The 26594-nt window shown below is 38.8% G+C and overlaps 2 protein-coding genes across 4 annotated transcripts; one reads left to right on the top strand and one right to left on the bottom strand.

Moving 5' to 3' along the window:
• Positions 1-1185: 1185 nt before the first annotated feature.
• Positions 1186-23380, top strand: stk38a (serine/threonine kinase 38a). Of its 3 annotated transcripts, none has more exons than XM_051652985.1 (14): positions 1186-1258; positions 5260-5392; positions 5760-5811; positions 8169-8291; positions 9047-9130; positions 9217-9340; positions 9548-9702; positions 9888-9990; positions 10154-10215; positions 19216-19333; positions 19423-19546; positions 19841-19936; positions 20078-20172; positions 20267-23380. In XM_051652985.1, the coding sequence occupies exons 2-14, from the start codon at positions 5262-5264 to the stop codon at positions 20401-20403; spliced, it is 1404 nt and encodes a 467-aa protein (XP_051508945.1). In that variant the 5' UTR covers positions 1186-1258; positions 5260-5261; the 3' UTR covers positions 20404-23380. The 3 variants fall into 3 exon arrangements, with proteins under 3 accessions (XP_051508945.1, XP_051508946.1, XP_051508947.1); XM_051652986.1 differs by lacking the exon at positions 1186-1258 and adding an exon at positions 2348-2367; XM_051652987.1 differs by lacking the exon at positions 1186-1258 and adding an exon at positions 6110-6143 and having other exon boundaries at positions 5331-5392.
• tmem81 (transmembrane protein 81) lies at positions 21341-26594 on the bottom strand. The gene has a single exon (XM_051652988.1). The coding sequence runs from the start codon at positions 25398-25400 to the stop codon at positions 24621-24623; it is 780 nt and encodes a 259-aa protein (XP_051508948.1). The 5' UTR covers positions 25401-26594; the 3' UTR covers positions 21341-24620.

Here is a 26594-nt window from a genome sequence, read left to right as displayed (position 1 = left end):
CTTTTTATATCATAATTTTGATTTATTATCTAAAAAGTTTGACTTTTTAATCTCATAATTATGATTAAGCATCTCAGTATCTCAGTATCATAATTTTGACCTTTTATCTCATTATTTTGACTTAATATCTCATAATTTTCTTTTAGTATCATAAATATGACTTTATATCTCAGAATTATGACTTTTTATCTCATAATTTTGACTTTTTATCTCAATTTTTAATTCTTAATCTCATAATTATGATTTAGCATCTCTGAATTATGAATCAGTGTCTCATAATTGTAACTTTTTATCTCATCATTTTGACTTTTTATCTCAAAATTATGACCTTTGATCTCATCAATGAGTTTTTATCACACAGTTGTAACTTTGTATCTCATAATTTTGATTTACCAAGCCAAGATTTTTTTTTTCTCTACCTGACGGTAATGGGCTTCCATACAAATATTACTGATATATATATATATATATATATATATATATATATATATATATATATATATATATATATATATAGTCCTATTGTGTATTTCTATATATACTTATATTTTCGATTCACTTTTTATTTTTATAAAATTTTTTATTTTTTATTATCTCTGTCTTGTTGTATTTTTTGTGCACTGGAATCTTCTGTCACCAAGACAAAGTCCTTGTATTTGTAAGCATACTTGGCAATAAAGCTCATTCTGATTCTGAAATGTATTAAAATACCATAATTTAGATACCAAATTCTGATCCTCATTATCCTTTTTGATTATTGTGTTAAATTGCTATTATTAAATTTTTTAGTTAATATTTGATCAGGTTTACCCAAGATTGTACCACAACAGTGTTTTTTGGAAATAGACCAATTCTTTTGTCAACGAATACACAACATACATATATGGATAACCTTTTGTTAATATAAAAATATTTTGTGTTGAGCGATTAAAACAAAAAGGGCTGTAACACAATGAATAAAATAGTGAAACACAGTGAAAATGGCTAAAGAGCCGGTGAATACTCTTAAATATACACTAATTTATATTCCAAAATGAAGAAAAAAATGTCTGTGAAAATATGTGTGCATGCAAATTTAAAAAACACAAAAGGAATTTCATGATAGTTCTCAATGGGTTTATTAATCGGGAAACGGTTGATGAAAACTCATAAAGGGGACTTTTGTTTTGTTCACGATTGACTAAAGCTCAAACCCGGAAGAAGGAAATCATGACTGTCGTCCACAACAGGCTCAAGTCAGGTTGAGGTCGAGTGGAAGGTAAGAAAACAAGTATTATTTAAAACTAACACCTTGTTTATGAGTAAGTAACAGTTTGTTTGAGAAGTAATTTTTAGTTTGTAAAAGTCGCTTGAGCTTTAGTTAGAAATTAAGCGGGTTTTCCGCCGTTTCACACTTTGCCATCCGAGTAGATGAGACTGGACAGACAGTTTATTAGCTGCTGCGGCGGCGGCTAGCAGACTACTCTACTGAAAATATTTTTATTTTTTGTCTCTTTTAGTTTCCATACTTCCCCTATAGCAGGATAATGGATGTTTTTATAACATTAATTAATTATAAGTGGCCTTTCATTGTTTTTATAAAGTGCAACTCTTTGGACAAATCCACTAACTGCGTGGTTTTTCCGAAGTGACAGGAACTTTAGTGTGTGTTGACATTATTTTGTCAGTCTGTTTGCTCTTTTGTCTGTCTGCTTTTACTGATTTCTGTCTGCCTGTTTGTTTACTTTTCTGTCTATCTGACTCTGCTTGTGTGCCTGCCTGTCTGTCTGTCTGTTGTGTTCCTTTTATCTTTTTCACTGTCAGTGTCCTAAACTTTCTATATTTGTATTCGGTTATATATTTATCATATTAATAGCTGCATATAACGTGATATATTGCCCGTGATGGAGAATTCAATATAGTATTAACTGTATTTCATCAGTTTAAAAGATCAGCTCGTTTAGATTTTTGTAACTGTTTTTGTTCTAGTTCCCTATCGATTCAGTTCACGAGACGTTGCAGTGAACGCTTTGGGGAATTCCTTTTCCACGACCTAGTTGAAGCCCTTGGATCATAATGGCAATCTTATGATTGGCAATGGTGTTTGAGCCCCGTCCTTTTAGGTGTGCGCTTGCCCTATATAAGCTTGCGCTCAAACACCATTTCTTCAGAATTTTCTTCCTTCAAGATCGACATCGTCTCGTCTTGACTATGATAATCATCTCGTCTTGATCAGCCCTCTCTTCACCATAGACGGGCACCCATCAGCAGACAGGATTCCCTGCAGACGCATCAGGACATTCTTCGCCTGACTCACAGTGCCTGCAGTGAAAGATTCACCCACCCCCTCTAGTTTTCTAGTGTCCGCCTCGCAGCCGGATTGGTGATGTAAAACGCACAATAAAACAGCCGTTTGTGTGTACGAGTATTTTTAAAGATGTCGTATCGCAAGTGTTCCTGTGAGCGACACATCGTAATGTAAGACCAATATAAGAACTGCGTACGCTGCCTGGGCAGCTACCCATGCCGAAGCAGCTCTCATGGGGACAGGCTGCCCTCACTGTGAGGTCATGAGTCTCAAGACTGTCCGCTCTAGGGTCGCCCATGTTTTGAGGGACGATTCCGTCTCCCGCGCCTTCCTTGTGATATTTAAATATTTCAGTGGTAGCTTACATAAATCGCCAGGGCAGCACTTGATCGCTACCAATGATGAGCCTGGCGCAACGCCGCCTCATATGGAGCATGCGCCATCTCTTCTCCCTGTGTGCGATATATGTTGCTGGCCATCTGAACTGCGGAGCAGACATGCTGTCATGCCAGAGACCAATGGTGGCGGAATGGAGACTTCATCCTCAGACAGTTCTGAGGATTTGGGGAATGTTCGGCAAAGCGGAAATCGACCTATTTGCCTCCGCAGAGACAGCCCACTGCCCTCTTTGGTACTCCATATATTGGAATCCTTTGAGTTACATGTGCTCTCTTTAAAGACTGCACTGCTGTTGGCTCTGGCCTCAGTTAAACGGGTTGGTGATATACAGTCACTGTCGGTTGACAGTTCATGTCTGGAATTCGGTCCGGGGCTTTCAAAAGCCACCATCAAACCCAAAAAAGGCTATGTGCCTAAGGTCCTTTCCATGCCCTTTAGGGCTCAGATAGTGCACCTACAAGCTTTCTCTTCTCCACCATCTAATTCAGATAAGAAGCAGTTAGCACATTTATTATGCCCTGTGCGGGCATTGCAAACGTATGTGGAGCCGGTCGCTAGTTTAGACTGTCAGATCAGCTCTTCGTCTGTTATGGAGGCACAAAAGGCATGTCCATCTCCAAGCAAAGGCTCTCTCACTGTATCGTTGATGCGATCGCCCTCACTTGGCATGAATCACAGGGCGTGAGATGCCCTATTGGTGTAAAGGCTTATTCAACTAGAGGCATGGCTTCCGCATGGACAAACGGTATATCCCTACAGGATGTATGCCCTGCAGCAGGATGGTCTTCGCAGAACACGTTCGTGAGATTTTATAATCTAGACATGGCGTCCATTGCTTCGCGAGTCCTCTGTCTACTGGGTTTACTATTCCAACACCCAGCAGGTGAGCCCAAGCTCCTTATTACGGGTGGGCTACCTGTTATAATTTTAATACAGCCGTCTGTGTAGGCCACTATCCAGTCACAAGCACTTCCAATAGAATAAAACCTCATTCCCTACCTCTGGTTATGAAGAGGTTAAATTATTCTGTGTGTATTATATACTCATATAAATATAGTTTGAATATTTTGAGCTCTCTGAAAAGTGCAAATTTAGGATCCACATTGGGATTTCCACAACACAATAAGGTACTTCAGATGTTGAAACAAATTATACAGATAATAATATAAAAAATAACATCACACACAAGTGATCATCAATCGTTTGATTACAGCTTATTTTTTAGATTAATCCAATTCACAGTACTTACATACCCATGATTTGTTTCCAACTATCCGTGCTATCTGTGGTTTTCTTGGCTACAACTTCCATAGTTGTAATGAAAAATTCTGTTACAGTTAACTGGGATAAATGTTAGTAAGGGTGTTGATGTGTAGATGTGTAAAGTCTAATAACTGTTGCTAGTGCTGGTCAGCAGGTGATTTCTCTCTCCCTCATTAGTGCTGTTCAGAATGTCGATGTTGTCAAGACGTTTCACATGATGGTGAACTGTTCCATGGTACTTTAAAATAGCAAATTCTAATGTGAATTTCAAATGGGTCGCATGCGCAACGATATCGATGGAAGCCCGAATTAATCGCGCATGTGAGCCGCTCTGCGTTTGTCATGAGAGCTCGCATTTTAATGAGTGCCCGGTTGGCGCTGACCCTGTCACTGGTCTGGAGCTTGAGTTTCACGGGAAGCCTGGTTGACGCACTCGCACTGATCCTGTCACTGGTCTGGAGCTCGCGTATTGCGGGAAGCCCAGATGACGTGCTTGCACTGATCCTGTCACTGGTCTGGAGCTCGTGTTTTGCAGGAAGCTCGGTTGATGCATGCGTGTGGATCATAAGATTGGCATTATAATACAAAGGTTTCAACTAGGTCGTGGAAAAGGAATTCCCTAAAGCGTTCACTGCAATGTCTCGTTCCCTACATCTTAGGGAACCGAGGTCACCTGAGTAACCAGAGAAGTTTTCTTTTTCAACTTTTGTTTAATTTCATTAGTCACAATATTTATTCAAAGTGAAATTCCCCATGCTGTCTGAAAAAACTCCTTCAGACCTCAGTCAGTCGCAGTGACATCAAGTCTGGAAGTTGACTCCGATGACAAATATGGTGTTTGTTTGAATTTCCAAGCAGAGTAAAATATCAGCCTTATTTTAGCCAGTGCATTAATGCTTGTTTTGGCCAAAGAGCAAATAAGGGCCAGTCAGACTTTACTGGCAAGGAATTTCTAGGAAGTGGAACATTCCGTTTTAAAAGACTGTGGGTTACAGTGTAAATTCACTAGAGTAGTTGTTGTTGAATGCTGCCTTTCAGTGAATACCCTCATTTTAAGGAAGCTCCTGTAGAGTTGGTAATGGAAAGAGATGTTGATTCTGTACACACATTAAAGTGTAAACACAGGCATACAAGTGATATTTTAAAAACATACCATTCATACAAGTGCAAAGACATGCCTGGACTTTTTGTGTCCCTTGATTGTAGCTAGAAAGTGAGAATTGTTATTATCGCTATAGCCTCACTGGTCAAATTCTGCCCATTCTAATATAATGCTTTTTTTTTTTTTTTTTTTTTACCCGTCCAATTAGCCATGGCGATGACAAGTCAGACATCCTGTTCCTCGATGAGTAACCACACTAAGGAGAGGGTCACCGTGGCCAAAGTGACCCTGGAGAATTTCTATAGTAACCTCATATCACAGCATGAGGAAAGAGAGATGAGGTGAGAGTCACACATAACATGTTATCCAGCAATACCAGAACTGGGTGTTTCTCTAATGAAGCCTTAAAACTTTAATTTGCAAACAAGTTTGGCAGGTCAAAATTAGCCACTAAGCATTTTGACGTTTAGAAACAATTCCTTGCATACTTTGGGTTTGACTCAGACAAAATAAAGTGTATGGAGAGACAATTATATCTTTTAAACATCCCATATTCCAGGGCTTCTTTCATACAAAATTCTCTATTTTGTCAGCCTAATGTCAAACTAGGTGACCACACCTTTCGTTGGACTGAAAACAGCTCAAACTCTTAAACACTGGTGCTAGTGTTTCAGCTTGTGTGTTTAAGTTCTCCTGTATCTGTTTCAGGCAGCAGAAGTTGGAGAAGGTCATGGATCAAGAGGGACTAGCTGATGAAGAGGTAAGTCAAAATACACAGAAATACACTCAAACAGTGCCTAGATACTGGTTTTACATATATACACTCACTTTGCACTTTATTTGGAACACTATGGTCCTAATAAAGTGCCCGATGTGGTCTTCTACTGTTGTAGCCCATCCGCCTCAAGGTTTGACATGTTGTGCATTCTGAGATGCTATTCTGCTCACTACAGATTTACAGAGTGGTTATCGGAGTTACTGTAGCCTTTCTGTCAGCTCCAACCAGTCTGGACATTCTCCATTGACCTCTTTCATTAACACAGTGTTTCCTTCTGCAGAACTGCTGCACACTGGATGTTTTTTGGCACCATTGTGAGTAAACTCTAGAGCAGGGGTCGGCAACCTTTTTGACATGGAGTGCCATTTTTTATTTTCCTGGTCAAGCCTCATGATCATGACGTGTTTTCATCAGCTGAATGGGAGACTAAACACTATTGAAGTATGACTAGACTCACACGGAGCGTGCACACCATCCACGCATCACAAGCGATCAACTATTTAGCCCTTTTCGGTGAATCGCACCTGCAAAATCCTAATAATTTTATTTCCAGGTTTAATGTATTTTGAATAGATTTTTGAACCCCACAATGTGAGTATTTTTTCTCTTAATTATATAATGTAATTTTGAGTGTGACCATGGTTTAAGGTGGGTGCACCTGTATGCTGAGTTGAAATCTCAAGGATTAATAGTGGTGTTTTCCTTATTACATCACGTGTTGTTCTGAAAGCAAAAAGAAACAAATGAAACCCGGAATGTAGGCTGTCATCCGCTCAGCATGAACGAAGCAAAGCGGGCGCGTTTACTCACACGATTAACCGAAAGTGAAAAAATTTGGGCCGATTTGGTGATCTGCCCGAAGCTGACCAATCAAGAGAAGGTGTTACAACTCACATGATCATTGTAAACTGAGTCTTCATGAAGCTTTTACACATTTGGAGAAAATGGTCGTGTTAAAACTGTTTCACTTTCTTCACGACCACATCACTGGGAATGGTTCTACAGAAATGCCATGCTGTTCTCTGCTCTTCAAACAAATCATTTGCCATACGGGTTGCGATGGAAAACAATCTTTATCACTCTGACAGACAGAGTTTTCAAATTTCCATCATGGTCTGCTTTTATTTGTCATACTTGCATATGTTTCAGTTCTAGGGTGACATTTAGGGGGATAGAGCATCTGCTATAATTGTATATGCACACGATAGAGTTTTTTAACTCTTCAAGCACATGTCTGTTGAAACAATGGACTTCTAGTTTGAAAGTTCTACCGGTCAATCAACCGCTGCACTAATAAGATTTTTAAGCTTTGCTATGTGCGGCTTTAAAGCACATTCACATGGACAAGACCTCACAGATCTTCTTCAGAATGTCTGCTATCAACATGCAAGCAGTGACACAGATGAAGGACGTAACCTACATCTAAAGCTGAATAATACAGGTAGCCTACTCCACTAAAATTACTCAGAATTTTGCAATAAGCATCATGCTTGCGATTAAATTAAATCCAGGTGTAACCTACCGAAATGGTGTGTGATTTTTCCGCACTTTTTAATCTTGTACATTTTGTGCAATTTATTATTGTGCAGTAACTGGCAACAACACACTGACGTTATGATTGATATATACAGTCATGTAATCACACAGCCTCCCTTCGAAATCTTAATCTGTCAAATGTAGGACAGCATTTGTAATAAGTATTTTTTTTTTTTTTTTTGAGTTTTCCGCTAATGCAGCCCCCATGCCAGCGTTCTATTTTATTTCTAAATCACAAGCTACAGGGAATTAAAGCAATGTTCTCCTCTGGCTTTATGTCTTATAATGATAAATGGCGTGAAAATTCTCGCGATTGCTCTGGAATTCGCCAGGTTGTAAAGTCGTGTCGTGTACGATTGCACCTGTACGATTTTCAGATAAACTGACTCATAATGTGTGCAGGGGCTCACAACCTCCCGAATGTCAGAAATCGCACCGTGTATGCCCGGCCTTACAGAAATAATCAAACCAACCCGTCTGGCACCAACAATCATACCACAGTCCAAATCACTGAGATCACATTTTTTCCCCTTTCTGATGGTTGATGTGAACATTTACTGAAGCTCCTGACCCGTATCTGCGTGCATTGCACTGCTGCCACATGATTTGCTGATTAGAAAAATCACATGAAAATGTAGGTGTACAGGTGTTCCTAATAAAGTGGTTTAACTAATTGGCTTAAAATTGTCAAAATGCTGCCTCCACGAGATTCTTATTAGTAGCCTCTAGAAACAGAATGAAAGCACTTTTGTGGCACTTGCTTGTGATTGGTTAATTAATTTCTGCAATTCCTGGCCCTACAGAAGCGTATCCGGCGGTCTGAGCATGCCAGGAAAGAGACCGAGTTTCTCCGTCTCAAACGAACACGGCTTGGACTAGAGGACTTTGAGTCACTCAAAGTGATTGGTCGTGGAGCTTTTGGAGAGGTATGACTTTTGTCGCTAAAGACCCCATGAAATCAAAATTGAAGTTTTCTTTTAGCTTCTTTAGTCTCTTAGCTTTGAAGCCTAAATGTTGGACAAAATAGTTTTTTTTTTTTTAATTTGTTTTTTTTTTTTTTTTTTTTTTTTTTAGCAGACATACACATTTCTTAGAAAATGACCCTAGACACCGTTTTAAAAAAAGTCAGTCCAGAATAATTGTTTTAAATGGATCTTAAACATCTTGTATAGGTTTTTAGTGTGTTTACCTGTTTTTATTTTTTTTTATCCTGTTTCAGCATGTAAATAGCTATAGAAGCTGGCATGGCGCTTAAACAAACAAACTTCTGAGAAAATGGAACCAAAATATTGATGATTCTTGTATGCAGGGGTGTAATACAATATTTGTCCAATAAAATGCTCTCTAGAATGAGAATGTCCCTTCAGCCTAATTCCACTCGCCACCAATTAGCAATAGCTAGTAAATCATGTTTTTGCAAGGCAGTGGCCTAACTTAAAGACTGTTGGCTTCTTTTTTCTTTTTTGTAGTCAAGCCGTTAGATTTCTTAACCTACCTTCCTGTTTCAATAGGAAATATGTCAAAACAGGAAAGGAAATGTGTTCATCAAACAATTTTCTGTGGTCTTGTGAAAAAATTATGAAATATTTTATAATTGTCACATTGTAAGTCATTGCATTGCTTGCATAGTAGTATGTATGCTTGTTGTGAAGCTGTGTAAAACTAAATGCTTTTTCTGTAGGTGCGTCTAGTTCAGAAGAAGGACACGGGCCATGTTTATGCCATGAAAATTTTACGTAAGGCTGATATGCTTGAGAAAGAACAGGTACATCTTCACTGATGGAGTCACATCTGTCCATATGACATCAGTGTTCTTGTCATGTAGACTGCTTTCTGACATTTGTGTTCTAGGTTGGTCATATTCGAGCAGAAAGGGATATTCTTGTAGAGGCAGACAGTCTGTGGGTGGTCAAGATGTTCTACAGCTTTCAGGATAAGATGAACCTCTACCTCATCATGGAGTTTCTGCCTGGAGGTGAGCGCTGGTCAATGTAATAATTTCAGAGAAACATTAGTGTCTCATCTGAGCACATGCATACATCCACAGTAATAGATTTTTAGAGGTTAGGTGCAAGATTGTCTCTTTTTTTCCCCTAAACAATTTATTGTTTAAGATTTAGATGGTACAATTTAAGTATCAAAGGCTCTCCAAAAGATGAATCATGGGTTTTTGTTTGCCCAGGTGATATGATGACTCTGTTGATGAAGAAAGACACTTTAACAGAGGAGGCAACACAGTTCTATATTGCTGAAACGGTGCTGGCTATTAATTCCATTCACCAGCTGGGCTTCATTCACAGAGACATCAAACCAGACAACCTGCTGCTGGACTCAAGAGTAAGAACATAAAACATGCACACAAGTCAGCAAATTATTTTGCAGTAGTTTTAGACCTGAAAGACGACATTATTCATAACAAGATAAGCAACACTACAATTCTGTTTAATCAAGCAATGTAGCATGGTCTCCTAGCCTTGCTTTAAAGAGCAATTCTCATTCAGACTGTCATTATGCTCCTTCAGGGCCATGTGAAGTTGTCTGATTTTGGCTTATGCACTGGTCTAAAGAAAGCTCACCGCACAGAATTCTACAGAAACCTCAATCACAGTCTTCCAAATGACTTCAGTAAGCAGACATACATCTCTAACTCTGATATTAGTCTTAAAGATCTTACTCACTTTAATCAGATTTGGTCTCTGATTGGTGAAAGTTGAACTGTTAAGGGATTTTATGCCTTGGCCCCGTTATCTGAGTTTCTGGGAATAACTGAGTTTTTGTATCACTGCAGCCTTACAAAACATGAATTCAAAGAGAAAAGCAGAAACATGGAAGAGGAATAGAAGACAGCTGGTAAGAGTTTCTTCTTCACCAAGTACTGTCCTGCACATATACTGGGGTTGGCACAAAACCTGTTTCTAAAAGACTAATGCAGGAAGCTGTGTGCTGAATGGATTTTTTAAAGATGGTAATTAATGTGAATGGGAAGTAAGGATTGGCATTTTCAAGTAATTTTGTAATCGAGTACTCTAACCCACAAAAAACAAGTAATTGATTACTTGTAAATTAAAATGCAAGCTTTTTAATGGAAGCTCATAACCTTCTGAGTTTCTCGTACCGTTTCGCATTTTTCATTTCCACCATAAAAACAGATCCTTTACGGTTGATAATGTATAACTCCAACAAGAATCGAATACAAATAGATTAGAATTCAGTAAGAATAAAAAAAAAGTCACCTTTGTGTCTCCTTTGCTGATTTCGGAATGGCATACTAAAATACTACCATTACTATTTCTGCCATAGACATATATGGCGGAAGTAGTATGGGTAGTATGCCATTCCTAACTCTTACCTCATCCAACACCTCGACGACACATATTCACAGCACAGTGAAGTCATATGTAACTGAGAGATTTGGTGAGAGATCCCGAGGTAGTACAGGATAATTCAGCGTTGCCCACGGCAGGCAAATGCGATATTAGAGTAGTGTTTTTAATAATCGACTAGCTGGGGGAGGTCACGCGATGCCATGTGAGAAGCAGACGTGTAAAAGGTGAGCTCTGCACACTTTGCTGGTTTTTTTATTTTTTTTCATGTTATAGTCCGGTGAGATTCAATACACCCAGCTACGTATTTGTTTTTTGAGGTAAACATGGCAAAGAAGTCAAAATCCTCGGGCTCTGTAGACATTAAAAGACACTTACGTGCTCAAGCTGAAACCTCTGATGGGCCTGCGGACCAGGGACTCTATTTGAATTATGCAGCGGGAGAAATCCAGCGTCAACTGTCCAACATGTCTGTGATGCTGACAAAGGTTGTTGCTGACTTGGAAGATCTCACTGTAATGCGTCGATCGATTACGGCGATGGAAACAAAATTCTCTGAGTTGGTTACAAGAGTGTCAGATGTTGAGACACGGATCGATTATCTGGAGTCATCGGAAAGGGAATTATCCGCTAATCCACTCGCGACCAAAATAAACATGGAAAACATTTTGGAAAAACTAGAAGATTTGGAAAATAGGAGCCAACGAAATAACGTACAGATAGTTGGAATTCCTGAGCATGAAGAAGGCAGAGATATGGTGAAATTCTTAGATGAGCTCTTCCCGAGTCTGCTTGACATAACTGGCCATAAGCTGGAAATCGAGCAAGCTCACAGAATCCCGGCTCGCAGATCTGCTGAGGGGGACAGACCCCGATCAGTTCTGGCCAAATTTCTGAGATCATCCGATAAATATCTTGTGTTGTGCGAGGTGAGGAGCAAAGGAAAGCTTTCTTGGAAGAATCACAATATTTTCTTGTTCCCGGACTTTGCTAATTCAATGAGAGAAACATGATCGATTCAAGGAATGTAAGAAACTCTTACATCAACGAAAGATCACTTTTGCACTGATGTTTCCGACCAAACTGAGAATAGATACAACGGATTGCTGCAAAGTATTTACGTGTTCCAAGCAAGCACTGTCCTTCATAGAAACAATGGGTGAGTAAGCCATTTGGTGTTTCTCATGTAGCTCCAGAGTGGATTAACTCACTGTTCTTACTCTGGCTGTATGAGGAAGCTGGGTGCCATTTTTGTTTCTGTTTGTGTTGGTTCCGCTTAGCAGCTGGAGTTTGTTTTGTGGAATAACACTCCTTCAAGAAACTTTTGCATGGACGGAAGATCGCTTTTACACTGAAGTTCCCGGCCAGATTGATAATGGATATTTATGATGGCCACAAAATATCTACATGCCTACACAAAGGATGTCTTTTATAAAGTTTTGTTTCTTTTTGTGCTGGTTCTGCTTAGCGGCTGGAGTTTGTTTTGTGGAATAACACTGCTTCGGGACAGTTGTGGATGAATCCGTTCGTTCTTTGTGCTTATGCCTCCTGTTGGCTGGAGTTTGTTTTGTGGAGTATTTTTGCGGGACATTGGAATGATTACGTCATCTGCTGCACTCATAAACAGCCAGCTCACTGAACACTTGTTTGTCTGTCCGAGGAAACTGAATGGCTTTATATCGGCTGGAATTTGTTTTGTGGAGGAACACCCCTTCGAGACTGTTCTGTGAATGAATCTACACATGCTTTGTGTTTATTCTGCCTATTGGCTGGGGTTTGTTTTACAAAGTTTTTTCTGTTGTGTAATTCTGTCTCACAGAATTTGTGCAGAAGCACCGGACTTGAGCAATCCGATGGCAAAGTTATCGCGGGGGCTCCTGTATGTGTACATGGACCTTTCGAGTTTAGAGGGATTGACGCCGGTTGGCACTGTCGTGCGCGGGGTTAATGCACACGTTTTTATTTTTTCTGTTTGTTTGGTCCAGGGGGCAGTTCGGGGTTTGATTGTTGCATTAATGTTGGAATGTGGTCTGTATAATCTTGTTTTTGACACAATTTATTTTTTTCTATTATATAAAAATGTCAAATGTTAATATGAGTGGGTTATCTTTCTCCATGTGGAATGTGAATGGGTTGGTGGCACCCCATAAAAAGAGGAAGGTTATTTATTTTCTTAAGCGTTAGAAATGTGATGTAGTGTTTCTTCAAGAAACACTACCTTTCCTCACAAGAAGCTGAAAAATTTGGGAAGATATGGGGTAGGCATGTTTTCTTTAGTGCCAGGTCAAGTAAGAGCAGAGGAGTCATTATATTGATAAATAAACATCTACAATTCAAATCTCTCAAACAGATTAAAGATAAATTAGGGAGAATCATTATTGTTGTAGCAGAAATTCAGGGGCAAAGGTTGGTTTTGGCTAATATTTACATGCCTAACGTTGACGATCAGGGCTTTTTTATTGATCTTGAAGGGATGTTGCAAGCCACTGGCACCCCCCATGATATAATATTGGGAGGAGACTTTAATCTTTTGAAGGACTCAGTCCTTGATCATAGTGAAGCAAAAGTGTGTAAACCCCCTAGAGCTTGGTTTTGCAGATATTTGGCAACTTTAGAACCCATCTGGTAGGGACTATAAATTTTTTTTCATCAGTCCATAAAATTTATTCTAGAATAGATTTTTATTTTTATATATCTAAGTCCCTCATTTCATCTGTTGTGGCTTGCTCAATTGGAAATATCTTAGTCTCAGATCACGCCCTGGTGAGTTTAGAGGTGTTGCCATATGGAGAAAAAGAAATCATATAGTTGCCGCTTTAATGTATCCCTTTTGCAAAATCCTTATTTCCAACAAATGTTAAAGACTGAAATCAATGTTTATATGGAGACCAACTGGTCCTTTGTATCTTCTGTGGGCGTGGTTTGGGAGGCACTTAAGGTGGTTCTTAGGGGTTGGATCATACAGTATGCCTCATTTACCAAAAAATACAAAGCACGAGAACTCGTGGAGTTGGAAGGGAATATTAAAAGTGCAGAGGCAGAGCTGAAGCGCCGAATATCGTCTGATGGCCTCAGAGAATTGACCTGATTGAAATACAGATATAATACTATTTTGTCACGGAAAGTGAAGTTTTGGTTATTCAGGGCAAAGACAGTCATACTTTGTGTCGGGGGACAAAGCAGGGAAGCTTTTGGCTAGATATATAAAGCAGAGAGAGTCTTTTTCTACCATTCCCTCAGTGAAATCTGCTGGTGGTTAAATTTTTACCTCAGCCATTGATTTTAATAATGCCTTTAAAGAGTTCTATCTTGATCTTTATAAACTCAGCAAAAAAAGAAACATCCTCTCACTTTCAACTGCTTTTATTTTCAGCAAACTTAACATGTGTAAATATTTGTATGAACATAAAAAGTTTCAACAACTAAGACATAAACTGAACAAGATTCACAGACATGTGACTAACAGAAATGGAAAAATTTGTACCTGAACAAAAGGGCAGTCAAAAAGATACAAAAAAGACAAAAGTAACAGTCAGTATCTGGTGTGGCCACCAGCTGCATTAAGTACTGCAGTGCATCTTCTCCTCATGGACTGCACCAGATTTGCCAGTTCTTGCTGTGAGATGTTACCCCACTCTTCCACCAAGGCACTTGCAAGTTCCCGGACATTTCTGGGGGAATGGCCCTAGCCCTCACCCTCCGATCCAACAGGTCCCAGACGTGCTCAATGGGATTGAGATCCGGGCTCATCGCTGGCCATAGCAGAACACTGACATTCCTGTCTTGCAGGAAATCATGCACAGAACAAGCAGTATGGCTGGTGGCATTGTCATGCTGGAAGGTCATATCAATATGAGCCTGCAGGAGGGTATCGCATGAGGGAGGAGGATGTCTTCCCTGTAATTCACAGCATTGAGATTGCCTGGATTGACAACAAGCTCAGTCTGATTATGCTGTGACACCGCCCCAGACCATGACGGACCCACCTCCAAGTCGATCCCACTCCAGACTACAGGCCTCGGTGTAACGCTCATTCCTTCGATGATAAACGCGAGTCCGACCATCACCCCTGCTGAGACAAAACCGTGACTCGTCAGTGAAGAGCACTTTTTGCCAGTCCTGTCTGGTCCAGCAAAGGTGGGTTTGTGACCAGAGGCGACGTTGTTGCTGGTGATGTCTGGTAAGGATCTGCCTTACAACAGACATACAAGCCCTCAGTCCAGCCTATTGCGGACAGTCTGAGCACTGATGGAGGGATTGTGTATTCCTGGTGTAACTCGGGCAGTTGTTGTTGCCATCCTGTACCTATCCCGCAGGTGTGATATTCGGATATACCGATCCTGTGCAGGTGTTATTACATGTGGTCTGCCACTGCGAGGACGATCAGCTGTACTTGCTGTCTCCCTGTAGCACTGTCTTAGGCATCTCACAGTACGGACATTGCAATTTATTGCCCGGCCACATCTGCAGTCCTCATGCCTCCATGCAGCATGCCTAAGGAACATTCACGCAGATGAGCAGGGACCCTGGGCATCTTACTTTTGGTGTTTTTCAGAGTCAGTAGAAAGGTCTCTTTAGTGTCCTAAGTTTTTATAACTGTGACCTTAATTGCCTACCATCTGTAAGCTGTTAGTGTCTTAACGACCGTTCCACAGGTGCATGTTCATTAATTGTTTATGGTTCATTGAACATGCATGGAAAACATTGTTTAAACACTTTACAATAAAGATCTGTAAAGTTAGTTGGAGTTTTACAAAATTATTTTCAAAATACAGTGTCCTGAAAAAGGGACGTTTCATTTTTTGCTGAGTTTAGTTCCACGTCTTCGTCTACTGATGAAGATATTAGAAAATTTGTGGAACCATTAGAACTCCCTAAATTGACAACTGAACAAAAAAATTCTCTTGATTCTGAGATAACCTTGGAGGAGCCTGACGAGGTAATTAAGGCCTTGCCTACAGGCAAAGCTCTGGGGCCAGATGGTTTTGCCGCTGAATTTTTTAGATCATATGCTACAGAATTGGCTCCACTTTTGTTAGAAGTTTATACGGAATCATTAAAGATCTTCCCCCAAGCATGACACAAGCCCAGATCAGTTTGATTCTTAAAAAGGACAAAGATCCAAGCGAGTGTAAATGTTACTGTCCAATTTCCCTGATCCAGCTAGATGTAAAAATGTTGTACATTTTGGCTAACCGATTAAGTAAAGTTATGACATCTCTTATACATATAGATCAGGTGGGGTTTATTCAGGGCCGAAGCTCTTCTGATAACATTAGGGGTTTCATCAATATCTAGTCGTCAGTAGCGAATGATCAGACTCCGGTCACTGCCATCTCACTTGATGCCGAAAAGACAGTTGATATGGTAGAATGGGATTATTTTTTAAGATTTTGGAAATGTATGGGTTCGGGAGTACATTTATTGGGTTGGATTAAGTTATTTTACAGACACCCTGTAGCAGCGGTAAAAACAAATGGATTAATTTCAGAATATTTTACTCTGGATAGGGGCACTCGGAAGGGTTGCCTCTTTTCCCATTATTGTTCTGTCTTGCCCTGGAACCATTAGCAGCCGCGATAAGAAAGGAGGATGATTTTCCAAGGGTGATGGTGGGAGGTGTGGCGCAGAAGCTTTTGCTTTACGCAGATGACATTTTATTATTTGTCTCTGACCATACTAGATCTATGCTTTGCCTCCAAAGAATTATTCATTCCTTTTCCAATTTCTCAGGATACAAAGTAATTTGGTCTAAATCAGAAGCTTTGTTTCTGACAGCGTACTGTCCAGTAACGGCCTTCCAGCCGGGCGCCTTCCAGGGGCCCAAACAGGGCATTAAGTGTTTGGGTATTTTATTCCCAGCAAATATGTCTGATTTAGTTAGTTAATTTTGACATTTTAATAAAAAGGTTTTCGAGCGACGTGGACAGGTGGGCTTCATTACATTTATCGATGATTCCAAAATTCAGCTACCTGCTACAGTCACTCCCTATAGATGTCCCCCTCTCTTATTTCAAGCAATTTGATAGCATAGCAAAGTCCTTCATTTGGAATGGTAAACGTCCCAGACTACATTTCAACAAATTACATAGGCTGATTGACAAAGGTGGGCTAGGCCTACCCAAGATTTTGTTTTATTATTATGTGTTTCGTCTCAGGCATTTGGCTCATTGGTCACTTCCACCTGAAAGAGCCCCTCCCTGGTTTTCTATTGAACAGGAAGACCTTGCCCCTATTTCGCCATTGCAAAGCCTTTCTATCAAACTAACCGGAGACGTTAAGTCAAACCCCATTATATCACATTTGCACGTGATTTGGACAAGAGTGGCCAGAGTATTTAATTCTGATATTTATTTAAATGTTACCTCAAGCATATGGCTGAACCCCAAATTATGTATCAACAAGTCCCCTTTCTGTTGGTCAGAGTGGATTGTGAGGGGGGGTTACTACACTCGGCGACCTGTATGAGAGTGGAGTGTTGAGATCTTTTGAGAATTTGGGTCATCATTTTGGGATTCCCAGATATCAGTTTTATAGGTATTTACAGCTGCGCCACATGCTCTGTACTGTTTTTGGGAGTAGCACACACCCCCTTAAGGCAGCAGGCGCTTTGGGAGAGGTGATTGCAGCTTTTGGAAAGGGTCATGAGGCATCAGTGTATTACTCCCTGCTAATTCAGAGTCTGAGGGATGGAGCTTTAACTTCTCTCAAGAGATTATGGGAGAAAGATTTGAATTTTGTATTGGAGGAAGGAGTGTGGACTAAGATTCTAAAAAATGTCAAGTCTGCATGTAGAGATGTAAGGGTTCGCCTTATGCAATTTAAGATTTTACATAGATTTTATTGGACCCCCTCTAGATTATATGGGCTTGGTCTTAAAGTCACACCCACCTGCTGGCAATGCCAATCAGAAGTTGGAGACACAACTCGTCCCTTAAGGGGGTGTGTTAAGATTCAAGATTTTTGGTTGAGGGTTCATAGTTATTTGTGTGACGTTTTGGGCACTCAAGTTTTACTTTGCCCCAGACTTTGTATTTTGGGCAATGGGGCGGTCATAAATTTGGGGGACAAATTTATAAAAAACTGGGTTCTGACAAGTGTTATGATTGGCAGACAAGTTATTTTAACAGGTTGGAAGTCAGACGGAGCGCCATTTCCGGAGTGGTGTGCGGAGATTGGGAGGGTGTCAGCTTTTGAAGAAGGGGTATCTAGAGGATTGGGTGATTTGGACTTGTTTGTGGGAAAGTGGGGCAAATATCTTGCATTTTTGGAGAGCTCTCGGGGAGGGACAGGTGTAGATGTTATGTGTGTGATTATTATATTTTATTTATTTTATTTTTTAATAATTGTTTTTGTGTGTCTATAATCATGTGGGACAACTGGGGTGTTCTTGTGGGTGGGATTGGGGGGGTAATAGAGGGGGTTAAGCATTGATTCTGTTTGTTAATGTTTTTGCTTTTATTTGTTAATATATGAATAAATATTAAAATGATAAAATAAAAAAATAATCGACTAGTTGGTGCAGAAAGAATAGTTGATTAATCTATCACTCATGCACATCCCTATTGGGAAGGATAAGAGAGTCTCGTTGCCATGCATACAAAATAAGATACAGAGTATAATAGGGGTGCAGCGATTTATCGTGGTACGATGCATCACGGTTCAAAAAAGTGACAATGTGCATTGAGAGCGGGAGTGAGATGCGCCTTTTGAGCTCGAGGGATTGCATGTCCGTTTGAAGCGCAAGAGTGATCTGCTCTGACAGCGCGAGAGAAAATTTTAAAGTTTACAGCGGTTTAATGAGAGTGCCATATTAATCTACTATATATAATGCTGAATATTATGTATAATAATGCTATGGGGGAATATAATCCTTACGTCAAATGTCATGTCTGATTTGATTTAATCAGAAAATTATTATTTAATTGGATATGCATGTACTTCCATTAAATAGCCTATGTTTTTAAAAAAGAATATTTAGATGTAATCAGAGACAATACTATTTTAGAAAAATAAATTTTATTTAAAATATTTTAAATGTTTGTAATCACTGACCGTGTGTAAGCAGCATAAGTATCTAACATAATTCATTATTTTCAGTAAGCAGAATTATTAGCTAATATTTTCATTTGGTGTCACCATTTCCCTGTTCTGGGTGGATTTTTAGTCCTAGTACATCTCTGATCGATCATTTAGCACTTATAAGAACAGTACTTTTAGCTACATCTTTAAGGAAACAAACTGTTATGCATATGATTATAAAGTAGTAATAATAATAATAATAAAAACACTTACAATCTTAACTTTTCAAGTTTCAGGCTTAGTTAAACAATCGTAAAACGAACTGAACCGTGAGTTCAGTATCGTGAACCGAATCGTGAGATGAGTAAACCGTTACACTCCTAGAACATAATAGGTTAAACAACTAATTTATGTGCTCAGTAATTGGAATTACTGCCTCAATGTGCATGTATCTTTTATTATGGAGACAAAGAGTTTTGTTTGAATAAAAGGCTTCTTTTTGCAGGCCTTTTCAACTGTTGGAACCCCTGACTACATCGCCCCAGAAGTGTTTATGCAAAACGGATATAACAAGCTCTGTGATTGGTGGAGTCTGGGGGTCATTATGTATGAAATGCTGATAGGTGAGATTTTTCAGAAGGTTTTGGTTAGTAAATAAAGCAAATTAATACTATTAAAATATGGCTAAAATTTGTCTTTGTGCCTTTTTTAGGTTACCCTCCATTTTGCTCAGAAACACCTCAGGAGACTTACAGGAAGGTGATGAACTGGCGGGAAACTTTGACCTTTCCTCCTGAGGTCCCAATTTCAGAGAAGGCCAAAGATCTCATCCTCAGGTTTATCTTTCACTCCTCCTTATCCTCTTCCTCAGTTGTTTAGGGGTTCTGTGGTCATATCTTTTACTATATTGTTAAACTGTGTTCTCTGACTTTTGTTTTATACACTGTTTTCACTATTCTGCAAGTTTAACCCAACGCATTTTGCTTCGTCACACTTATGTGACTCATTTTCAGTTAGCATTCCATTGTATTAACTGTGCTGCTATCCTACATTTTGAGGTATAGTTAATCTTAAACAATCTTGTTTACTTTTCTTAAGCACTGACCTCTTGTTCTGCTGTTTTCCATTAGGTTCTGTTGTGAGAGTGAGCACAGGATTGGAGCCACTGGAGTGGAAGAGATAAAGAGTAACCATTTTTTTGAGGGGGTGGACTATGACCATATCAGGTAGAACTTCTATGTCATGTCAAAGATGATGTTTAGAAAGGAAATGATCTTGCTATTAATGTTTAATAGTTGTTAGAGATGACTAAAATGCTTGTAGATCTTTGGTACTTGAATGAACAGAAAGGTTCATGTTTATTCCAGGGAGAGACCTGCAGCCATTCCAATTGAGATCAAAAGTATTGACGACACCTCCAACTTTGACGAGTTCCCTGATTCAGACATTCTCCAGCCTTCTGGTGGGTTTTTAGTCACTTGTGATGCTTACTGAAGTTTTACGGGTTGCCGTTCTTCAAAATGATGTAATGATGTTTCCTTGTTCTATCTTTAAAGCTCCTGTTGTATCCAACCACACTGAGGCTGATCTAAAGAGTAAAGATTGGGTGTTCATCAACTATACATATAAGCGCTTTGAGGGGTTGACCGCACGAGGAGGCATTCCATCATACATGAGAACTGGGAAGAGATAGACCCAGTGGGAATCAATAACATGCTGATCTCTTGCAGTAGTTCTGTTTTTTTGTTTTTATAAGACCTTCTCCATCACTTCTAGCATCTGAAGGATCCTGCATCATCCTGTCCTACTTTTCCTGTTTTTATCACTCAGTCATGACTCATTCATGGATGTAGACTCCACCCGCCCTTAATCCATAGAAGGACTCATTCAGAGTTTACCTAAGGGCTTTTTTTCTGGCTGAATGTAGTCACTGGGCTTTTCCTTTATCATTCTTGAGGATTTAAGACTTTGGGCAATCATCTTTCATGTTGCCAAGTCTTGTAAAATATTTTTCCAGTACACTGTTGCAGTGAAAAAGGGCTTGAACATTAGCTTGTTTAGACCCCTTTCAGGTCTAAAACCAGACTAGTACTCCTGCAACAATAATTGTACAACAATTTTAATTGCATTAGTTTTGGTGGATCATTGATTTATCATTTAAAGGAATAGCATATTTGGTTGAATCACCCCTTCTCAGCCTTTTTGTTGTCCACATCTGCTGTATAAATCTTTAATGTTGAAAACTTCCTTGCTATTTTTAATTAAGAAGGAGAGGATAACTTTTGTGCTCAAGCCATGTTTTAAAATCTATACTTTTTAAAGTAAATCACTTTCTCTGTTTCATGGAAATTCCTTCCCTGGTAACGCTTGCCATCAAAGATCTCAGTGACAATGGCAAAACAAGGGGCTTTATAGTCTTTATGTTCGTCAGTTGTCATTGTTAGAACTCCCTTGAGTTGCAGATGTTGCCTTATATTTGGATCCTTCTAAGACCAGCACAAACTTTATTGTTCTTCTACTTCCCCGAAAACCTCACCAGCTGATGTTAAAGACCAAACAAACTCTACGGACCAGCGTTTGTATATTTAATGAGTATTTGCAGATGACCTGGAGATTCTAATGTTGATTGATGCAAATGCTTTTTTCTTTTTTTTTTCTTGAAAAAGGGGTTAATTAATTTCTAATGTTTGGGGAACAAAGTCACATTTCTTGCATCTTGAGGAGAATATCAACGCTGTTCAGGGATTTAAATTGCATAATGAGTGTCCAATTACCAATTCTTAAATTTTAATGTGGGAATAAAATGTTAAAAGCAAAATTTGACATTACAAAACAGACACAACTGGCTCTGTCTTAAGCAGCTTTGTGTCTGAGGGCTTGAGGCTCTTCCTTGTTGTCTGATCATAGATTTTCATAATGCATTAATTAGGAAACTTAAGCTTTGTCTTGACGAGTTACCATCTAAACCCATAGCAAAATGAAAATACATCTAAAGTTGTCACTCAACATTCATTTTTCATTCCACAATAGTTATAATCAGTCAATGCATTATTGTTACTGCATTACTTAGTCCAGCAAGCTGCTTGTACAGTTTGCATGTTGCTTGTGATGTTCGAATTTGACTAAGCTCTTCTAGGTCAGTATGTTTGTTAAAGTCAAACAAAATGTTTTCTAGTATCTCCCAAAAAGTGAAAAACAAAAAACAAGCAGAATATTTCTGTATTAAGGACACAAGTTGTCTTTTTATGACCAAATTGAATGTATCCTATTGATAAAATGAAACTAGGGCCTAATTGAGTGCTAAAATTTTCTATAATTTATGCTTGAACACCTAAGAATGCTAGAATGTGGATTGACCCAAGTATGGAGTTGCCTAAATGCTTGAACGAATGATTTGACGTCTTGATTGTTTGACGTCTTTATTTTCTATGCTACGCAGCATGATCGAGATATTACATGTGGAATTGCTTGTTGCTAGATGCAGAGCTGAGTAGCCCTGCTGCAATTGAACACAATATACTGCTATATATTACTGAATCCCAGAATATGGAAAGTAGCATAAACTCATTTCTGAATGGTGAATTTTTATCCTTTGAGCAATACGTGACTGTTGATGGTCTGGATGTGTATTTGTGTGTTTTATGATATATAATGGTCATTGCAGGAGATCAGTATTTTCATGCTCTCTGATGGTTGAACATTCTGCTGCATGTTTTCAAAAGTGCTGGAAAAATGGCAGAGCTATGAATAAGTTTGAGAATTTGTATTTTAATTTTGTGCTGCTTTGTTTATTTGTTCCCCTTATTCTAGTATCACTGAATGAGAATACGTGGGGATAATTTCATGGTTATTGCATATCAATGATAAAACCTTCAGTCAGAAGGGTCTTTATGGAATATATAGAATTATACACTGTCTGCAAGAAGCAGCTCATTTCTTGGACTGCTTTGTGTCTGTTGCTGTATTTCACACGTTGAAAACTGACCATGAAACCAGCGTTTCATTTAGAGGGTTTGGTCTTTTAATAATTTCTTACCCTCTTGTCTTTATTTGGGTTGTTCTGTAGGTTTCATAACTTGTGAAAGGACACCTTTGCGTTTTTCTTGAAGATTAACAATGCACCTTTTACAAGTTGTAATGCCATGTATTTTTAAAGTATACACACACACTTGTCAAGTTGTTAAAGTACACACTGAATGACTGCTCTGTTGTTTGCCTGTGAGAGTTTGTAATTCTTTCAGAAAGTGTTTCACCTAACCAGAAGTAGACTAGTCTTAATACTTTTGGGTCTCTATTTACCTGCTAACGAAATAATTTCACTTGTATAAAGGAGTTTATTTACACTGATGCTAGTGCTCACAAAGTGTGCAAGAGAGGGGAGGTCTTTTGCTGTTCATTCAGATTGTCAGTTATGTAATATACAAAGCTGATCATGTTTGGTTAGAGATGATTTGTGAACACTGCTCCAGTTTTCACTGATGTCACATTCTGCTGTGAGAGATGGAAGTTTATCCTCTCTCTGCCTTAAGCTTGAGCTGTAGAGTGTGTTTGTGTATTTTTCCTGTGCTCATAGAGCACCTTTCACTGGTTTATTTGTCTGATAGTTTGCTTTTGAGGTGGGGCACACTTTGACCTTTTAAACGTCCTGAATAAACGCCAGTTCATTTACACATGATGTGTGAGACTCTTATGTCCCTAATGTCCTTGCTAATTAAGCATAACAACTGCTATTGCTCATAGTTCGAGTCAGGGATTTGAACCTCTATTTTTCCATTATAGGGAATTTTTAAACCCCTAGCCCCAAGTATTAAACTTCAGCACATAAATCATCCTGCATACAGACATAAATTGTGCAGCTTGTTCAGGAGTTGTGTTATTACTTCTCTGAGTAATCTTATTTGTATTTTGTTTTATTTTATTTATTTGTTTGCCTGGCGGTTCGTTAAAATAGGTGAAAAAAAATCCCATAGATTTGCACTGAACAAGGGATCCAAACCATATCTAGGGACAAGAATATCAAAAATACTTGGGCTGTTAATGGACAGTCCTGTATTTTTTCATTTGAATTGTACTTTGGAAAACTAATATTTTGAATAATTTTCAGGACTGCGTAATGTGTTTCTCTTAAAGGGATAGTTCAATAACCTAACCCTAACCCTTTTTATTAATTTTTATTCATATTTTTCACATGTGAAAGTGGAGATATAGACTAAAAAAATGACTTCTATATTTATCTGTTTCTCACCAACTGCTATCATATTGCTTCTGGAGATGTGGATTTAATCACTGGAGTCTTATTGATTACTTTTATGTTTCCTTTATGTGATTTTTGGAGCTTCAAAGGTCTGGTCACCATTCACTTTCATTGTATGGACCTACAGAGCTGAAATATTCTTCTAAAAAAAAATTCCCATTTGTGTTCAGCAGAAGGAAAAAAAATGCATGTCTGGGAAGGCATGAGGGTGAATTAATGATGAGAGAATTTTCATTTTTTTGATGAAATATCCTTTTAAATGGAGACACACAATGTCTACAATATATGTACAGCTGTGAGTATGAAATAAGGGACATAAAACATCAGCATCCTTCACTGGGATCAAAATTAGGAACCTGTTAGCTATGAGCCCTGTGTTAGTGTTGTACCATTTTCACACGAAGCAATGTGAATCCTTTTTTAAAATGGTTTAAACGGTTCATTAACAGCTCCAACCTAAAAATAGTACACAGTAGTTTGAACATGTTCTTCAATCTTCAATCAACATACCACACATTCTTGACATTGTCAAACTCATTCTTAACACTTCTATTGATCAATGGCTTAGGAAATGATAAAGGAAAAAGAAGGGAACATTCTGTGTCATGCATCTTTTATTTGATATCATCCAAATGTTAAAGCACAAGTAATAGGCCTTATAAACTGTCATGGAGAAGTTGAGCTGGTCTTTTTCTGTAAAAAGCCCACAAGAATAGAAAGATGACCGCCGTGATTGCAACGGATATGGACAGGCTTACCAGCACCATGTTGCGGACAGTGCTGCTTGGATATGGTTTTCTTGTGGTGGTGGTGGTTATGTTAGGCCACAGGCTCTCAGGGTTTTCCCAATGAATCAGACCTTTAGTAAAGTCCAAACTTAGCATGTTGGGAGATAACACCTTCACTCCTTTGTACATTCTTTTCACTCTTCGTTTACCAGTGTCCAGTACGTCACAACGATATGTCCCGGAATCCTCTTCTCTGAGAGGGTCTAGTACCACCTTGTCTAGACTCAGAGCTTCATAGCGGATAAACAGTGAGTTATCAGAGGTGATCACTCCACGGGCAAAGCGCCAAGACACCACAAAGGCAAAGCGACCTATGGCTTCCATCACTTCTTCTAGACAGTCAAGCTCAAGCCGCTGACCAGCAATCACCGTTTGGGTCTTCAGTCCACACTGCCAGGTGTCGAGGCAGCGGATAGTCCGCAGTTTGCATGCTGCAGTGGAGAAGTTTCTGGTGCCACCAATAGGGCAGAGCTCCTGAGTTCGGAGGCCAAGCCCGCAGGTGGCACTGCAGGGAAAGCTGCGGGTAATGACCCAGGTGTTGATGTTCTCCAGTTCTTGCAGGTCGGCTTTGGTTAAAGTGCTGCAGTCACAGGGGGAGTGCAGGACTGTCCAGTAGAACAACACCAGCCAAAGCGCTGAGAGGGTCATTGTTGTAACTTCTTATGCCACAGTTGAGAAGCACCAACCAGTAAAGCTGTCAGAAAATAAATGGAATGAGAAGGTCACAAAGGATCCCAGAATTGAGATTCTCTGAGAAGGCTATGTGATTATGGAAAATTGTTCATTTTACTCCTACTTTTTCTAAATTCTGTCTTTTAGCTAAACAAATGATTCCAGATTCTTTGTTAATACACTTGGAATTTTAGCCAGAAAAGGTTTAAATGAAAAATCACCTTTATCAGAATAATTATACTGTATTAGAATAGGATTAGACACTTACTAGGACGAATTTGGGAATTAAAAATATTGTTTGATATATTAGCATTGTAAAAGTAAATAAAATTCAATAAAAACAATCTACCTCAACAATAGTGAGCTGTTACCTCTGTTGGAGTGTTTAGATGCAAGCAAATGAAAAAACACAGAATGGATCATTTAACATTCTAAATTATCTTAGTGACATCATACAGTCTATGCCTACACAGAGCGTTGCGTATTCTTAAAAAGAAATGTACTTTTACTGTCAATTTTTATTTAAGTGTATTTACTTCCTTGATAATCCTTAGCCGGTTTTAAACCCATTTACAGAGTTGTTTTTTCCATCTTCCACTGGATGGCGCTCGTTCTCACAGAACGTGCGTTTAGTTTGATTAAATGGTTTACGTTATGGGTGTAATAATTATGTCAATAGGGTTGTAACACTTTTTGCTTTTTGCTGTACTGCACATATACTGACCAGAATAAACATGCATTTTTTTGTATTATTATATTTTTTTTTTTATATACATGAGATGTTTTTATCTTAAGGTGACTAGATTTCTGAAATGAAAAACGGGGACATTTCTAGTTCATTGGAAAATATGTCATTGAAATTTCACATGCTACTTATCTATGAATTACAAAACGGGGACAATTCAGATGTTATGTATTTTGACCATGGTGAATGTAGTAATGTCACAAACTATATTATACTCTGTTGAATATGTCTCAGTAAATCCTGATACAGAGGTAATATTGATAATTTTTTTTTGTCTTCTGTTACATATGACTTTATTCTTTTCTACACTGTATTCAGTAGATGACACTGTGACATAAAAGTGAACTAAACAAACAAACATATATAAACAATGATTTTACAGAACAACCTGTAATTTTACAGTTTAAAACTGTTGTAATTTACAT

This window comes from Myxocyprinus asiaticus, chromosome 24 (genome assembly GCF_019703515.2).
Source record: "Myxocyprinus asiaticus isolate MX2 ecotype Aquarium Trade chromosome 24, UBuf_Myxa_2, whole genome shotgun sequence".
NCBI classification, from domain to species: Eukaryota; Metazoa; Chordata; class Actinopteri; order Cypriniformes; family Catostomidae; genus Myxocyprinus; species Myxocyprinus asiaticus.
Note: the sequence above shows the minus strand (reverse complement) of the source record. Positions and strands in the feature narration are given on the sequence as shown.

Excerpts from the sequence above, each read along its gene's own strand:
- stk38a (XM_051652985.1), top strand. The coding sequence starts at position 5,262 with ATGGCGATGACAAGTCAGACATCCTGTTCCTCGATGAGTAACCACACT. Across the intron at positions 8,292-9,046 it reads GTCGTGGAGCTTTTGGAGAG|GTGCGTCTAGTTCAGAAGAA; the intron begins GTATGACTTTTG and ends CTTTTTCTGTAG. Across the intron at positions 20,173-20,266 it reads AGACATTCTCCAGCCTTCTG|CTCCTGTTGTATCCAACCAC; the intron begins GTGGGTTTTTAG and ends CTATCTTTAAAG.
- tmem81 (XM_051652988.1), bottom strand. The coding sequence starts at position 25,400 with ATGACCCTCTCAGCGCTTTGGCTGGTGTTGTTCTACTGGACAGTCCTG.